Source organism: Carcharodon carcharias, chromosome 10 (genome assembly GCF_017639515.1).
Source record: "Carcharodon carcharias isolate sCarCar2 chromosome 10, sCarCar2.pri, whole genome shotgun sequence".
NCBI classification, from domain to species: Eukaryota; Metazoa; Chordata; class Chondrichthyes; order Lamniformes; family Lamnidae; genus Carcharodon; species Carcharodon carcharias.
In genome coordinates, this window is record NC_054476.1 from 51,887,880 (window position 1) to 51,906,783 (window position 18,904).

Consider the following 18,904-nt stretch of genomic DNA (forward strand, 5'->3'; position numbering starts at 1 on the left):
GGCAGATTGTGAAACTACATTAAAAGCTATGATCACGGCTCGGCAATGGCTAGCATTTGAAGAATTAATGCATGGTCTACAGCAAATATATATGCCTTAGAGGCATAAAAACCCAGCAGGAAAAATGATCCAACTGTGACTAACAGTAGAAGTTAAAGATTGTAGTAGATCAAAGGAAGAAGTTTATAAAGTTGCCAAAAAAGTAGCAAGCCTGAGGTTTGGGAGACTTTTAGAATTCAACCAACCAACTGATAAAGAAAGAGAAAATATAATATGAGAGTAAACAAGTGAGAACCATAAAAAAAGCTTGTAAAATCTTCTATAGGTACGTAAAAAGGAAAAGATTAGCAAAGACAAATGTGGGCCCATTACAGGCTGAGACAGGAAAATTTATAATGGGGAATAAGGAAATGACAAAGAAACTAAACAAGTACTTTGTGTCTGTCTTCACAGAGGAAGATACAAAAAAATTCCCAGAAATACTAGAGGACAAAGGGAACAGCAGGAATGATGAACTGAAAGAAATAACTGTTAGTAAAATAGTAGTACTGGAGAAATTAATGAAACTGAAAGTTGATATATCTCCTGGACCTAATGATTTGCATCCCAGAGTGTTAAAAGAGGTGGCTATAGAGACAGTAGATGAATTGGTGGTCATCTTGCAAAATTCTATAGATTCTGAAAAAGTTCCTGCAGATTGGAAGGTAGCAAATGTAACCCCACTGTTTAAGAAAAGAGGGAGTGAGAAAAGGGGAACTACAGACCTGTTATTCTGTTAATCTTGCTACTTTTTTGGCAACCTTATAAACTTCTTCCTTTGATCTACTACAATCTTTAACTTCTACTGTTAGTCACAGTTGGATCACTTTTCCTGCTGGGTTTTTATGCCTCCAAGGCATATAAATTTGCTGTAGACCATGCATTAATTCTTCAAATGCTAGCCATTGCCGAGCCATTGTCATACCTTTTAATGTAGTTTCACAATCTACCACAGCCAACTTGTCCCTCATACCTTTGTAGTTTCTTTGTTTAGATTTAAGGCCATGGTTTCAGATTGAACTACATCACTTTTAAACTTAAATGTAAAATCCCACCATATTATGGTCGCTCTTCCCTAAAGACTCCTTTACAATGAGGTTATTAATTAGCCCTTTACAGTAGCAGGGAAATGCTAGAATCTATTATAAAGAATGTGATAACTGAACACTTAGAATTGTAGGATTGGGCAGAGTCAACATGAATTTATTAAAGGTAAGTCATATTTGACAAAACTGTTGGAGTCTTTTGAGGATGTGACCAGCAGGATAGACAAGGGGGAAACAGTGGATGTGATGTATTTGGATTTTAAGAAGGCTTTCGGTAAGTCCCACACAGGAGGTTAGTAAACAAAATTAGACCACACAGGACTGGGGCTAATATACTGGCATGGGTTGAGAATTGGTTAATGAACAGAAAACAGAGTAAGAATAAATGGGTCATTCTCAGGTTGGCAGGCTGTGACTATTGGGATACCACAAGGATCAGTGCTTAGGCCCCAGCTATTCACAACTTATATCAATGGGCAGAATTTTTACCTCGTTCGGCAGGTGGGCACAGGAGCAGCCGTACAATGGACCACTGCCTGCGATCAGGCCCTGACTGCGATTTCACGCTGGCTGGTCAATTAACAGCCAGCTAGCGTGAATAACACGCTGAAATACTCAGCACTGCCTGGATGGGGAGGAGGAGAGGAGGGCAAGCGCAGAAATCAGCACAGGCATGGGGGAATGTGCAGTGAAAGCTCCCTGAAGACAGAGAGCTGTCTTAGGGAGCTGAAGATTTCCAACATTCAAAATAAAGACTTTAAGATTAAGGTAACATGTCCTCTCATGTGACTCTGTCACATGAACAGGGACATGTTAAAAATGAGATTTACAAAATGTTATTTTACTTTTAATTAACAATGGAAACCTCAGCCCAGCGGTGGATGTGGTTTCTTCAAAATTGCAAAGGCCGCTTGGCCTTTTCACCCGCCCGCCGACCATAAGGTTGAAAAATTTGATTTAATTAATTTATTAATGGGTTTAACAACCCTCTTAATTGTGGGCGGGCGTGCTGCCGACTCCCATGTGTGCCCACCACCCAAAATATCGCACAAGTGTGCGATGATGTTGGGACACTTGCCTGATATCATTGCACGCTCTTTCACGCTTGTGCATATTGGGCGTGTGCCCACATGCCAAGCTGAAAATCTAGCCCAATGATTTGGATGTGAGGCCCAAATGTAACATTTCCAAGTTTGCTGGTGACTCAAAACTAGGTGCAAATGTGAGCTGTGAAGAGGATGCAAAGAGGTTTCAAGGGATTTAGACCGGCTAAGTGAGTGGGCAAGAACATGGCAGATGAAATGCAACATGGAAAATATGAAATTATCCACTTTGGTAGCAAAAACAGAAATACAGAATATTTCTTAAATGGTGAGAGATTAGAAAGTGGTGATGTCTAAAGGGACCTGGGTGTCCTTGTTCATGAGTCACTGAAAGTTAGCAAGCAAGTGCAGCAAACAATTAAAAAGACAAGTGGTAGATTGGCCTTGATCACAAGAGGATTTGAGTATAGGAGTAAAGATGTCTTGCTGCAATTGTATATAGCCTTAGTGAGACCGCACTTGGAGTATTGTGTACAGTTTTGGTCTCCTTACCTAGGGAGGGATATACTTGTCATAGAGTAATGCAATGAAGGTCAACCAGACTGATTCCTGGGGTGCTGGGATTATCCTCTGAGGAGTGATTGAGGAAACTGGGCCTGTATTCTCTGGAGTTTAGAAGAATGAAAAATGATTTCCAAAGTATCATAATATGAAGCAGGCCATTTAGGACTGAGATGAGGTGGAATTTCTTCATTCAAAGGTTATTGAATCTTTGGAATTCTGTATCCGAGAGTGCTGTGGAGGCTCAGTCAATAAGTATTTTCAAGACAGAGATCAATAGGTATTAAAGACATATTAAAGACATCAAGGATATGGGAATAGTGTGCAAAAATGATATTGAGGTAGAAAATAAGCCATGATCTAATTCAATGTCAGAGCAGGCTTGAGGGGCTGAATGTTGGGCTCCTGCTCCTTTTTGCTACGTTCCTATTGATCCCATCTTTCACCAAGATGCTCTGTTGACTTTGCTGTGCTATCAAGTTGCATTTCTAGCAATTTGTGATGCAAAAATAATTGGATCTGAAGGTGAGGTATGCAGCACAAGATACCCTGCTCCAGCAAATTCTGGGTCATTATCTGGTCTTTTATTCATTCTTGGGATGTGGGTATCGCTGACTAGGTCAGCGTTTATTGTCCATCCCTAATTGCCCTTGCTTAGAGGGCATTTAAGAATCAACTACATTGCTGTGGATCTGGAGTCACATGTAGGTCAGATCAGGTAAGGACAGCAGGTTTCCTTCCCTAAAGGACATTAGTGAACCAGATGGGTTTTTACGACAATTGGCAATGGTTTCATAGTCATCATTAAACTTTTAATTCCAGAATTTTTTCATTGAATTCAAATTCCACCATCTGCTGTGGCGGGATTCAAACGCAGGTCCCCAGAGCAGTACCACTATGCCACCGCCTCCCCATTTAATGTGGTAAATCAAATGTCACTAATAAGAATTAATACTGTTTTAAACTGCTGATTTGGGTGTATCGCATTCTTACAAATATCTGGAAGAACCTGGTTCTGATGAAGGATCATCAACCTGAAACATTAACTCTGTTTCTCTATCTACAGATGCTGCCTGGCTGCTGAGTGTTTCGATCATTTTGTGTTTCTTTTCTGGAAGTCATTGCTGTCTTTACCCAAACATTCTGCAGCCCTAATTTGAGTTTTACTCAAATATGATATTTGTGTGGCAGTGCTTTATGGGCCACAGGCCACTAAAGTGAAAATGAAAGTTGGTCAAAGAATGCAGAAAATAGATGGCTAAAGCATGTAGTAAACTAGGAGATGCAAATAGCCTGACGGGTCTCTTCATTAGACTGTGAAAATAATGGAAATTCAAGTCTAGAATTTAGAAGAAGATTTAGATTCTGTTCATTTAAAACACCATTGCCGAAACCCAGGCGAAACCTCTTGGAGGTAAGTATATTTAGCTGGTATTTGCTATAATTGAATATAGCTGACTTTTGTAAGAGATTGTATTTCAACTACTTTCTGAACTTGTACTCTTCAACTGTGATGCATTTGATTCCTACAGTTTTTTAAAAAATTTAGCTATTTGGCATTAAAAACTGTAAATTCGGTCTTGTGATTTGATTTCATAAATGTAAAATTACATCATTTTATGTTTTAAACTCAAATTTCTGATTGACTAAATGTTGTTCTTCAAACTCAATTGAGAACAGTTGTGAAAAGACTGGAGACACATTAATAACTGCTGAGCTGTCAATCAACCAGCACCAATGGAAGCTTTTTCACTACTGCTCAGCTGTGTGGTTTTTCTAGCTGGCCCAACAATTTCTAAAACTTCCAATAACCTAGAAAGAAAGTGGCTCAAGCAATGGTTGAATAGGAATGATGGATTCCCTTTGTGCCATTATTACTTAAACATACGTGCTAACTCCCAGTCAACAGGCCTGGTGCTAGACTGTAGAAGCACCGAATGTTCTTTATTTTATGATTCTTAATCAATCTTCTGATTCCATTTTATACATAATTTCCCTTTTATATTTTCCAAAGTTTTGTGAATATTTCAACTGAATTCAGAGTATGCTTTTGCAGAATTATACATTTCATCCAAAATAGAATTGAATTGGCTGGAAAAGAGAGAGTGCACACTGTGCTTGAGGCATCTGCTGCCACATTACTGCTGTTTTCAAGAGATAATTAATGATGATGGTAAGACAGATCCCAGAGGGTGTACTTAGATTAAGAGTGGGTGCCACTTTGACACGGGTTGCCTTAAGGACTGCAGCATAGAGAGCCAATGATCATCCTCTTTGGATTTCTTGCTTCCCACATAGGCACGACCTAAGAGATGCCTTGCACTGTCCTTGGAAAGCGAAATTTCATACACAGAGGTAATAATCATGGACTGATTAATAACAGAATCTGACACAGTGAACAGAATAACTTCATTAAACATAGTTATTTCAGACTTCAGCTTCGCTGGTGTTTTCTGGTACTTCACTTTGTGTTGATTGACATAGAAATCGACTCTTGTGTAAATACCTGAAAGGAAAAGAAGAAAACAGGGTCAAACTGAAATAACTGGAATTATGCCAGGCAACTGCAATCCCTGTAGACACAACCACATAGTTTCACCACTGCTGGAGATGTAGTATGTATATTCTAACTTGATAATTCACAATATTCTGTAGGGCAGCAATGTATTGAATGATTGAACTCTTTTTTTTAAAGCTTAACATTTCTGGTAGAATGATTTGCAATTTAGTTCAAAACAGTCTAACAATCAGTCAGGCTAATTCCTATGCCGCATCAAATTCAAATTACATACACAGATACACAGGTAAAATAACACACATTTGTATAGTGAAATGTCGCAAGCCCCTCACGGGAAGGTAATCATAGTCATGGCCATGGGTATACATACAAAAACACACCAAACATTACTACACATGTATAGAGACACCCAGATGTCCACACATGCAAAAATGCATATGCACGTAAATAAAGAATATATCCAGATATACAAACCATCACATGGTTATAAAAATGCACAATAACAAATAGATATGCACACATACATAACTCAATTTGCATACTTGCTGATACAATCATAAATACACACAAACTTACCAAGAAGCAAATGTGCATAGATACACACTGTCTTATAGATATAGGCTTGCTGTACTAGTGTGTTCTTTTAGACCTTAGTCATAATCAAACGCAATTGAGTATACGGCCAGAATTTTACATCCTGTGGTTGGGCACGTGATCGACCTGAATGGGCATGAAATCGTGTAAGATGACATCAGGCGAGCGTCCTGCCGTCATCGCGTGATATTTTGCTCAGCGGGCGCATGCAAAAGTCAGAAGAGCGCCCCGCTGACCAGTAAGTGGGCAATTAAGACCAATAACGTCCCAATTGTCTGGGATTTTTCGTGGCCCGTCCAACCTTACCAATCTGCCAGGCAGGCTTTACACTTCTGGTGAAGCCTCATCCAAGGGCTGGATGAAATGTTGGTTAGGATTTGAAATAAAAATATACATCTGGGGGCAATATTTTTTATGAGGCCTGCTTTCTAGTTCTTGATTGTGCTGCATGGACATTTTTTACAGCATTTTTGGGCTTTATTTTCTTATTTGCAGGTCTGCAGCTCTCTGAGGCCTTTCAGCTGTCTGCCATCAGGGAGCTCTCTCGAAGCGCTCACCCTTGCCTGCGGTGATGTCGGCGCTCGCCCTCTTCCTGTCCCCATCAGTAATACTGAGCCTTTCTCTGGGCAGGTTTCATGCTGGCTGGTCATTAATTAGCCAGCCAGTGTAAGATCACAGTTGGGGGCCGATCGTGAGTGGAAGCACATTTTGCTTTTGCTTCTGGGTCCGCCAATCGCACGCACCCAAAAAGCACGAAATTCAGGCCTATGTCTTTAATCTTTTTTGCCTTTCATATTATATGGATCAATCTACACTGATGTAAATGTCTTAAACTTCAAGTCTGGTTTATTTCATACACGGGGACTTGTAGTAGTTGAGCATTGTTCTCGTCACATAAGGTAACCAGGTAGATTGATTTTTTTTTAAAAAGTCATGACTTATTATGTGCCTCCAATTAATATTTAGTCTGGGAACATTTTTTAAAAATCCCATGCACTATTTAAAAAGGCGCTAAATAAAATAAATCTTCAAAATAAATTGTTTCTAGCTAAAAATAGAAGTTGCTCATATGTTTTCAGACGGTTATTTGTACTTTAGGGTAAATGGGCAACGGTCAAAATTCAGGAAAGGGACACATGTGAAAATGTTTGTAGTGAATGATGTTAGGAACTGTTTGTACTGAGTAACATGTAAACCACACATAAGTAACTAAGGAAGGACAATGATCCTGTGACAGTTCAAATATTCAGAGTAAGCATAATTAACCACTCAATCTACAAATAAATAATCTAATGTTCCTTTTCTTGTCATTCTGGGATTTTGATCAACTGATTTGGAGAAGGTTTTATTCTGGTTTCTGAAAACAATTATCTCACAATAGAAGGAGAAGTCACACAAATACCTTGATCACATCTATTTTCTGAAATTTGCCGCCTTTAATCAAAGCGGAGAAGGATATTAAAATGCACTTCCTGTCATATCCTGAATGTAGATCTTCTATAGAAAAATAGTGAGCATAAATGTCTGTGTTAAATTGAAATGGGAGATAATGGTATTTGGGTAAAATCAATCCTCTTTATTAGACATTAGCCAGGTTTATCTGCAATTTCTTTCCTTCACTAGTTGAATCTCAATTGTAATCAAAAGTAACTCATTCTACCTTAAAATGCTAGTTTGAGTACTGGTCCCAAAATAAATAGGCTGGGCTTTTCTGATTGAGGGTGACACATGACACATGACACATTTCCCTGGGGTCTAGGGTCACTCACAGCAGACTCCGGACAGAAGGCGTTCAACAACTGCAAGGAGACGATTACTGCTGCCTCACCAGCAAGGGGCCATTACCTTGGGCCTTAGGGTTATATGGAGCAGACGTAAGAGAAGCAGACAGATGAGAAAATCTTCTGGGAGCCTGGGATCCTCTTCCCCTCCAATCTTTGCATGCAGCAGGTAGCAAGGGACTGCAGGGAGAAAAATCCAGAGAGTTGCCATCCCCATATCCCATTTTCCGGCTGTTTCTGTCACTATCCCACCAGAGGAAAGAAGAAAATCTAACTCTTTGTCCATTCTAGGCAATGGATTGATCAGACCTGATCTCTTGGTGTCACATATTTTCTCTATTTTGATGCAACATTAGAATTGATAATTGTGTAGCTTTGGAACCTAAAGCAAGGGATGCTACAATTTAGATATTCTCAAAGCTATTGATCTCGCAAGTCTCTTTATGCCACTAATAATTACGAACATATTTTCCTCTTCCTCTGCTCTAGCTGTGAAAATCAAGCTTATTGACCTTCACACTGTAGGGTTAGATACAGCTCCTTCTTCCCCAATCAATTACTGTATCAGTATTACCTATATAGCTGCATATTTTAGAGTAGAAGAAATCAATCCACCAAAAAACACACACACACTGACATGCTCTTACATATATAGTACTTATACAGACACCAGGGGCCAGATTTTCAATAGCAGGCAGGGGCAGGAATGGGTGCAGGTGGGCTTTGAAAATTGCAGTCCCAGAGGACTCGGGATGCACTTGCAAGGAGATGGCAGGAGGGAGGGAGCAAAAAAAACACCTATTAATGGCCTCTTAATACACTTAAGGAGCTTGTAAGGGGCTAGCGCAGAGCAGAATGGAATTTTCACAGTTTTTTTGGGTGAGCCTGACCAGTCTTTTGCACAGCTGTCAGGTTTACCATGGGGCCCACATAAATTTATTTGCACTGGTCTTTTAAACAAATCTTTGGGGCCAACCAGCGCTGGCACGAGTGAGGGTCCTACCTTTTCATGTAAGGCCGCTGTCTGCCTCTTTGCACTTCCTAGGAGCTGTCTTGTTGAAATTGGCAAGGCAACATCAGTCTCCAATATGGCTTTCACCTGCCTTTCCAACTGGTGGCAGGCAGGAAGCTCCCATCTCCTGGAGGCGCTCGGTGCCTCATGCTAGGTGTCAAGCTCGAGTCCTGGACAATTGGGCAATGTATATTTAACAATCATGTAATGATAATGACGCAATTTGGCCATAGAGACCGGGACTTCATCCAGGTGTTGAGTTTCTGACCACACATTGAAAATCGGCCCAGGTGTTGGGGATCCAATGCCCTGGTATTACATAAGAAAATGAAACAAATTCATCTCTGGACTATCAGAGATGCAGTATGGTCCAACAGACTAACCAGACTACAAGATTGCCAGCTCATTAAAAATATACTGGAGAGTTGAGTCATCCAGTGTATTAGATACTGCCATTTCAGTTCTGGTAACCAGCTTCAAATCCAGACCAGACCCATGGAATGAAAACCTCCTCCATCAGCTGGCTATAAAGGTCCAATTCCTAGCTGACATACAACAAAGCACAAACAGGCACAATTCAGGGCAAAATTGGCATTCTCACTTTGAGGGGTCACTGTGAGGAAAATGTCAGATTATTGGAGTAGACGGTAGAGCTGAAACATTTTTTAGAATTTAAGAAGGAGCCTTCCTCCACATTTAACCATTTTACACCCAGCCAAGGGAGCATCAGGAGTCTCAAATGGAAAGTGTTCCATTCCTAGTTGTTGCATCCATCAACAAATATATCAAAGAATTAAACAAAAATCTATTAATGTAAATAAAAGATGCAGTTAACTCTCCTTGTTGATGTGACTTCAGACATAGTTGTCAACTTATCACTTTCCATGTGGGTGACAGGCTAGTGGTATACATACAGTGGGATACAAACATTTAATAAAGGAACAGATTAAGCCAAAGCTAGGGTCGGGATTTTCAGTTGCTGCCGGTGTCAAGGGTGTTTGGTGGCGTGAGCAGACAATATGGTGTGATCAGTTTTACAATGGCGTGAAACCAGTTTGCAATCATCCACTCATGTTTCTAGCCATCGGACATCAGGAATCTCATTGTAATGCATCTGCATATCATTATTAGGCTAACCTGCCGGAATCGTCCCCGCCAAAACCCACCCCCCCCCACTTCCTCTTTCTACACTAGATGGCCAACCTCTTCTGTGTAGCATTGGCACTGATCACCACTGCCATTGCCTCCCAAACCTGGTTGGTCATGCTGCTGCCCATCCTATGGCCAGAGCGGGAGTAGAGGACATCGCGGCAGGCCTCCACAGTATCCAAAAGACATTCCAGTGATGTGTTACTAACATGGGGGCTGCAGTCTTTTTGCCTTTCGCGGACATCTTCCCTGCAGTATTCCTGGGCTGGAAGCACTGAGATGTGTGCGCATGCATGAACTTTAAATATGGTGCTCGGTGTGATGAAGTGGTGAGGTGATGGCATGGCGGGCGAATGAGAACCCGTCCGCCATTGAAACAGCGTGCTTCCCGGGAATGCATAAGTAATGGGATGATATGGCATGAAAACCCACCATTGCTGCTGGCGTTTTACCCACCTGCTACCGCACTTAGTGCAATCTGGGACAATTCCACCTGAAGATTACCAGAACTGGAAAAAGCTTCAGCATTTTCAGGCTGATTCAAATTTAACCAATTTATTGCACTTCAGTTTTTCTATTTGGTTGTTGCTCATCCCTGCTACCTGACAAAAGCACAAGTTCCTCAAAAGTACAAATTCCTCAATATTTTCCAAGATGCTGTTCATCCCTACTTGTGGTTGTTGCTATAATGAATATCTGAATAGAGTCTGAAATCTGTTTCACAGCCAACACAAACTCTCACCTCCCAGTTTCATAACATTCGAGTGGTACAGTCTGCTGAACAACATTTTTATTTTAACAAATCCTACTTAATCATCCCCTATTAACCTTTGGAATATATCTTCCAGATGTCTATGAAACTGATATTGAAAAGGGGTATGTGGTTATAATTCCCATGCTGTGCAGGATCTTTGTCTTGTTTATTTGGGAGTGAAATAATTGGCTGATTAAATGTAAGTGGAACTAATTGTTTAGACTGAATTTCCTTGTGAACCTTCAGATGACTGGATGCTGAGAGAGTATTAAGTGCATCATAAAATACCACAGTCTGTCGGCTCAGGGAGAAGGGGGCCTTGAGAGTATACTGTAATTGTTTACTAGATTTCCAAAGCTGAAATTATGTTCTTGCAACTACTTGTATTCAGATAGAATTTTACATTTGTCTCCAAATGCAGGAGGTACTTTGGTTCTTCAGATTGATACAATTCCTGAGAATTCAATTCTCTCATGGACTTGCCCTCTGCATAGGAATTAACCTTTGTTTTCACAAACTTCCCCAGGACCAAGATTCCTACCTAATTGCCTTGTGTAGTCTCTTGTTTCAATATAGTATGAATTGTGAATTGGTGATAATTATTGTATTTAGGTTATACTAGTTGATTTCTTATAGCGGTGCACATGGAGAAATCGAGAAAAATATTGGCTTGGACTAGTTTGGTGCCTTTGTCTATTAATTTTAAGAATAGTAAGGAACTGTTAAACCTCCAATTTGAATAAAATTAAACTTCTCCACATTGAAAACGTAAATAGGCAGAGCATTTTAAATTCTCTCTTTATGTTGCACAAATTAAATATTTTAAAAAGCTTGCCACAACTAGACCAGTATTTAGAAATACCATCCAACTTTAGATTTGAGCTGCTTTCTAATGTCACCCATGGTTATACAATTATTTCCACCAGTTGGCTGTTCTTACAGACTAATTAAAGTGCTCATAAATTTTCATTGTGCAAGGCAATATTCAAGATAAACATATTTATGTTTAAATTTGGATTTTGGTTTCAATTCATTTATAAAATATATTAAAAATTAATTTTGGACTTTATTCAGGTGAGGGACATGCCAGGGGTGAGGATTCAGGTACAGCAGCTACACAGCAAAGCTCCCTCCTCCTTGTCTTAGCCTCAAATTTAGCAGAGGGTCTCTACTACATCACTGTGACATGCTCCAATCCCCACCTAGTTGATACTTAAGTATTGCTGAAAAAAGAGACATATCAAAACTTTTCATCTTGTTTCAATATAACTCATCAGAACACTTCACACAAATACCAACGAAAAGAACAATTTATACTGTACGAGAAGAGAGTGCTGATTGGTTGGCAAGTGGACTTTGGTTGGTTGAGCCAATGCCATGGAGGATGCCAATTGATGGTGACTGACAGTTAACTGCCATGCATTATTTGAAATTTAAACCAGGCAGCTTGACTCTGATCGATCAAGGCATTTCCCTGAGGAATGAGTCAGCGAATGATTGTCACTTATTTAGTTTATCTGAAACAGGTGCAATGTGTGTACATGTTCATTCTGTCTGCAAAGAACAGGATCTGTGTATTAATATGTGCAGCTTCAAGTACACACAAATGTGCCACAATGCGAGCCTGACTGGCAATCTTAAATTGGTTGTTGGCATACTTTTTAGCACACTGAGGATTATTTAGCAAATGTTATCCAATCGTGGAATCACACCTAATGTTGAACACTGTACTTTGAGTTTTGCAAGCATGGGCTGAACAGTGGCGGGGACATGCTGTTTGATATGATCTGGTTGTCTTTGGGATGTAAAGCCTACATACCCAGCATCACACTGGCACTGAAATTCATATGCCACATTACTCATTTGTGTGATAGGCAGAATGTCTTTCTGGATGGCAGCATCCTGTGAATGGTGAATAACATACATGTTGCTATGCATATAATAGCAGCATATAATATATATATATAAAATATATAATATAATCCCTGTACACCCTATATTATCTATGATCGGTTCTACACAACATGAATTGTCCAAATGGTCGGACGACTTGTTGCAACCAGCTTTTAGCAAGCTTTACCACATACACGATGAAGGATTCCTTTACGATGGCCATACAAGACTTACATATCGATAGCAATGCTGTTTCCATGTGCTTATTTGACATTGCTAACCAATTCACCTATGTTTCACTTTAGGAAGCCACAGATATTTACACTGCAGCACTATATCATGGTGATCTAGAACCACCACAATTGTGTGAATCACTATTCATTGAACTTATGAACTTGGCAACTCGCGCAGTTGAGTTCAGTTTTAATGATGCTATGTATGTCCAAATAGGTGGTGTTGCCATGGGATCCCCTCTAGACCCAGCTCTTGCAAACATTTTTGCTGGGTTCCATGAGAAACGTATCTTTGATGGAATGACACATAACACCTACCCCTCGCATACTTCCGATATGTGATTGATACATTTGCTATATTTAAATCTGCAGCTGCATGTAATAATTTCCTTACGTCTTAATGGGCTCCATCCTGCGCTCAAATTCACCTTTTAAATAAAGCATTAAAATGAATTTCCCTTCCTCAACGTACTAGTTGAGAAATATGCCAGGGGGTTCTCTACCATGGTCTACCGCAAGCCTACTTTCACAGGTCAATACACACGATGGGATTCTTGCAGTGTATCGCGCAAACTCATGAATGGGCCTAAGACTGTCACTTTCGGCCCTGAAAAGTGCCCAGTCTACCTCAAATTACCCTGGAAGGGTAAGGTATCTCAAAAATTTGAAAAAAGGCGATACTAGCTGTTTCACGTTGCTACTACGCAGTAGCAACACATGTGGTACTTACCACTAACAAGACGTTGCCGTCGAGGCAAAAAGACATTCTGTCTATCACACAAATGAGTAATGTGGCATATGAATTTCAGTGCCAAGGTGATGCTAGGTATGTAGGATGTACACCTCAAAGACTGGCAGATCATATCAAACAGCATGTCTCAGCTGCTGTTTGTAATGGGCAAGTTACAGGCAGCATTGAACCAGCCCATGCTTGCAAAACTCAAAACACGGTGTCCAACATTAGATGTGATTCTGCGATTGGACAACATTTGCTAAATAATCTTCAATGTACTAAGAATCATGCTGACAACCAACTTAAGATTGCCAGTCAGGCTCACAGTGTGGTGCATTTTCGTGTACTGGAGGTTACATATACTAATACAGGGGGCCCTGTTCTTTGCAGAGAGAAAGAATACGTACATGCATTGCGGCTATTTCAGCTAAACAAAATAATTGACAGCCATTCGCTGACTCATTCCTTAGGGCCATGCTTTGACCTACCAGGGTCAAGCTGCCTTATTTAAATTTCAAATAATGCATGGCAGTTAACTGTCAGGCACCATAAATTGGTGCATTCTCCATGGTAACACCACTACCAATCAGAGCCCACTTGCCAACAAATCAGCACTCTCTTTTCACACCCAAAATTTGTTGTTTTCCCCTTATATTGGTATTCTTGCCAAGATGAGTGCAAGACCAAAAGCTTAGACATGTCTCTTTTTTTTTAGCAACATTCAAGTTCTGTACTACCAAATGACTACAGTCAACAGTGCACAGTTTATCAACTTATCAATTTTTCCCAGGTTTGGAGGGAAGGGAGCTGAGAAATTAGCTTAAAAAAGCTCCCCAACGCTGTCCTGTATATGGGCGAGTTTGCCAGTAACAGGCTGCCATGGGAAATATCAAACTGCCCCATGAACGTGGGCAGCTAATTAGACCAAATAAGGCCGCAATTAGCATTTTCCCAATGCTGGACCACACCCCCGCTTCCCTGCTGAGTTGAGTCCGGAGGCTGGCAGTAACTTGGAGGCAGCGTCCCGGTGGCAGGCCGGAAGGTCATTGATGACTTCCTCACTTTCTTTTTTTTGATTCATTCACGGGTTGTGGGCTTCGCCAGCTAGGCCAGCATTTATTGCCCATCCCTAGTTGTCCTTGAGAAGGTGGTGATGAGCTGCCTTCTTGAACCGCTGCAGTCCATGTGGTGTAGGTACACCCACAGTGCTCTTAGGAAGGGAGTTTCAGGATTTTGACACAGTGACAGTGAAGGAACAGTGATATATTTCCAAGTCAGGATGGTGATTGACTTGGAGGGGAACTTCCAGCTGGTGGTGTTCCCATCTATCTGCTGCCCTTGTCCTTCTAGATGGTAGTGGTTGTGGGTTTGGAAGGTGCTGTCTAAGGAGCGTTGGTGAATTCCTGCAGTGCATCTTATAGATGGTACACACTGCTGCCACTGTGCTTTGGTGGAGGGTGTGAATATTTGTGGGTGTGGTGCCAATCAAGTGGGCTGCTTTGTCCTGGATGATGTCCAGCTTCTTGAATGTTGTGGGAGCTGCACTCATCCAGGCAAGTGGGGAATATTCCATCACACTCCTGACTTGTGCCTTGTAGATGGTGGACAGACTTTGGGGAGTCAGAAGGTGTTACTCATCGCAGGATTCGTAGCCGCTGACCTGCTCTTGTAGCCACAGTATTTATATGGCTAGACCAGTTCAGTTTCTGATCAATGGTAACCTCCAGGATGTTGATAGTGGGGGATTCAGTGATGGTAATGCCATTGAACATCAAAGGGCGATGGTTGAATTCTCTTTTGTTGGAGATGGTCATTGCCTGATACTTGTGTGGCAGGAATATTACTTGCCACTTGTCAGCCCAAGCCTGGATATTGTTCAGGTCTTGCTGCATTTGGACATGGAGTGCTTCAATGTCTGAGGAGTTGCGAATGGTGCTGAATATTGTACAATCATCAGCAAATATCCCCACTTCTGATCTTATGATGGAAGGAAGGTTGTTGATGAAGCAGCTGAAGATGGCTGGGCCGAGGACACTAACCTGAGGAACTCCTGCAGTGATGTCCTGGAGCTGAGATGACTGATTGCAACAACCACAACCATTTTCCTTTGTTCTAGGTGTGACTCCAACCAGTGGAGAGTTTTTACCCTGATTCCCATTGACCGCATCCTAGCCCATTTACTAGGGGTCCTTGATGCCACACTCTGTCAAATGCGGCCTTGATGTCAAAGGAAGTCACTCTCACCTCACCCCAGGAGTTTAGCTCTTTTGTCCATGTTTTAACCAAAGCTTTAATGAGGTCAGGAGCTGAGTGGCCCTGGTGGAACCCAAACTGGATGTCAATGATCAGGTTATTGCTAAGAAAATGCCACTTGATAGCACTGTTGATGACCACTTCCATTACTTTACTGATGATCAAGAGTAGACTGATGGGGGGTAATTGGTAGGGTTGGAATGGTCCTGCTTTTTGTGTACAGGACATACCTGGGCAATTTTCCACATGGCCAGGTAGATGCCAGTGTTGTAGCTGTACTGGAACCGCATGGCTCGGGGTGTGGCAAGTTCTGGAGCACAAGTCCTCAGTACAATTGCTAGAATATTTTCAGGGCCCATCACCTTTGCAGTATCCAGTGCCTTCAGCTGTTTCTTGATATCACATGGAATGAATTGAATTGGCTGAAGGCTGGCATCTGTGATGCTGGGGACCTCCAGAGGAGGCTGAGTTGGATCATCCACTCGGCACTTCTGGCAGAAGATTGTTGCAATTGCTTCTGCCTTATCTTTTGCACTGCTGTGCTGGGCTGCTCTATCATTGAGGATGGGGATATTTGTGGAGCCTCCTCCTCCAGTGAGTTGTTTAATTGTCCACCACCATTCACAACTGGGTGTGGCAGGACTGCAGAGCTTAGATCTGATCCATTGGTTGTGGGATCATTTAGCCCTGTCTATCACTTGCTGCTTGTGCTGTTTGGCAAGCAAGTTGTCCTGTGTTATAGCTTCATCAGGTTGACACCTCACTTTTAGGTATGGCTGATGCTGCACCTGGCATGTCCTCCTGCACTTTTCATTGAATCAGGGTTGATCCCCCGGCTTGATGGTTATGGTAGAGTGGGGGATATGCCAGGCCATGGGGTTACTGTTTGTGTTCGAGTACAATTCTGCTGCTGCTGATGGCCCACAGAGCCTCATGAACGTCCAGTCTTTAGTTGCCAGGTCTGTTTGAATTTAGCTTGGTGGTAGTGCCACACAACACGATGGAGGGTATCCTCAATAGGAAGGCGTGACTTTGTCTCCACAATGACTGTGTGGTGGTCACTCCTACCAATATTGTCATGGACAGATGCATCTGCAGCAGGGTTGGTGAGGATGGGCTCAAGAATGTTTTTCTTCTTGTTGGTTCCCTCATCACCTGCTGCAGACCCAGTCTAGCAGCTATGTCCTTTAGGACTCGGCCACTTGGTGCTACTGAGTCACTCTTGGTGATGGACGTTGAAGTCCATCACCCAGAGTACATTCTGTGCCATTGTCACCCTCAGTGCTTCCTCCAAGTGGTGTTCAAAATGGAGGAGCACTGATTCATCAGTTGAGGGAGGGCAGTACGTGGTTTCCTTGCCCATGTTTGACCTGATGCCATGAGATTTCAGGTCTGGAGTTGATGTTGAGGACTCCCAGGGCAACTCCGTCCCAACTGTATACCACTGTGCCGCCACCCCTGCGTGAGGCAGGACATGCTCAGGAATGATGATGGTGGTGTCTGGGACATTATCTGTAAGGTATGGTTCCATGAGGATGACTACATCAGGCTGTTGCTTGGCTAGTCCCAATTTTGACACTAGCTCCCAGATGTTAGTAAGAAGGACTTTGCAGAGTCAACAGGGCTGAAATTGCCACTGTTGTTTCTGGTCCCTAGGTCGATGTTGGGTGGTCCGTCCGGTTTCATTCCTTTTTTGTGACTTTGTAGTGATTTGTTATAACTGAGTGGCTTGCTAGGCCATTTCAGAGGGCATTTAGGAGTCAACCAATTGCTGTGGTTCTGGAGTCATGTGTAGGCCAGACTAGGTAAAGACAACAGATTTCCTTCCCTAAAGGGCATTAGTGAACCAGATGGGTTTTTACAACAATCGACAATGGTTCCATGGTCATCAATGGACCTTTAATTCCAGATTTTTTACTGAATTCAAATTCTACCATCTGCCTGGGTCTCTGGATTACTAGTCCACTGATAATACCACTACGCCACCGCCTGATCCAATAAGTGAGCAACAAATGTGAAAAGCCACAGTTGCAGCCAAAACCATTCCAGATGCAGCTTCCCCTCCACTCTGATTTGAAATTTTCAGCAGGCTTCTGAGAGCAGCTTCATTTTGAAGTGCCCTTATCCTCGCCTTTCTGCCTCAGTAGTGTCCTCCTCTCCCAGTGGGACTGCTGGCTGTCCAGTGCTGCAGGCTATGTCATTGGGTTTCCTGCCACAGCAGCCTGCCCGCCTTCCTTAATTGGTTGGCCAATGCAGAGCTGTCCAAATAGGAAGCTGCCTCTTGTAAAGTTGTTCAGCAGGAATCAGCAAAATATTCCATGGAGGTGGGCAGCCAATTAGACCGATTAAGGCACCACTTAGGGCATTTTCCAATGCCGAAAACATTTTCCTGGTGTCAGACGACAGCAAGTGGAATGTGGGCTGGTCATTGGTGTCCCTCATATTATATCCTGTGAAAATACTGGTAAAGAAGTAATGGATCGATCCTTTTGCCTTTGACACTGAGTGACTTCAACTTTCCTATACATTCCCTGGGTCTCTTTTCTGATTACCTCTCTGCCCTCATCTAACCTCACCCACACCATTAACTAATTACCCTCTTGGGGTAGTCAGACTTGCAAGTAGTTTGAAGAGTCATGGTGACTGGGTGACAAAACAAGCAAAAGTTACATGAGGCAAAGGAAGACTTTCCCTTTGGCTGCTATTGAATTGCAGCTGCAGATTTCTTTTTATTTGTTTACAGATATGGTGGGTAGCTGACAAGGTCAGTACTTATGACTGATCCCTAACTGTTCTCAAGAAGGTGATAGTGAGCTACCTTCCTGGCCACTGCAGTCGATTTGATATAGGTACACTCACAGTGCTGTTTGGAAGGGAGTTCCAGGATTTTGAACCAGCGACAGTGAAGAAAAAGTGATATAGTTTCAAGTCAGGATGGTAGGTGACTTGGAGGGAAACTTGCAGGTCATGGTTTTCTCAAGCTGCTCTATTTCTTCTGAGTGTTAGAGGTCGCAGGTCTGGGAAGTGCTGTTGAAGGAGGCTTGGTGAATTGCTGCAGTGCACCTTCAAGGTGGTGGGACATGGGCATCACTGGCAAAGCCAGCATTTATTGCCCATCCCTAATTGTTCTTGAGAAGGTGATGGTGAGCTTCTTGAACTGCTGCAGTTCATATGGCTGGTCCAGTTCAGTTTCTGGTCAATGGTAACCCACAGGATATTGATAGTGGTGAAATTCAGCAATGGTTATGCTATTAAATGTCAAAGGGATATTTAGAGTTAGAGTCTTTTTGGAGAT

General features: G+C 42.0%; 1 protein-coding gene across 3 annotated transcripts in view; it reads right to left on the minus strand.

Moving 5' to 3' along the window:
- Positions 1–4,681: 4,681 nt before the first annotated feature.
- syt19 (synaptotagmin XIX) overlaps positions 4,682–18,904 on the minus strand; it is a 73,515-nt gene continuing 59,292 nt past the window's right edge. For all 3 annotated transcript variants that reach the window (XM_041197832.1, XM_041197834.1, XM_041197833.1), the window contains exon 8: positions 4,682–5,195. In XM_041197832.1, coding sequence (XP_041053766.1) covers positions 4,888–5,195 — 308 coding nt within the window. In that variant the 3' untranslated portion in view covers positions 4,682–4,887. The remainder of the gene's footprint in view (positions 5,196–18,904) is intronic.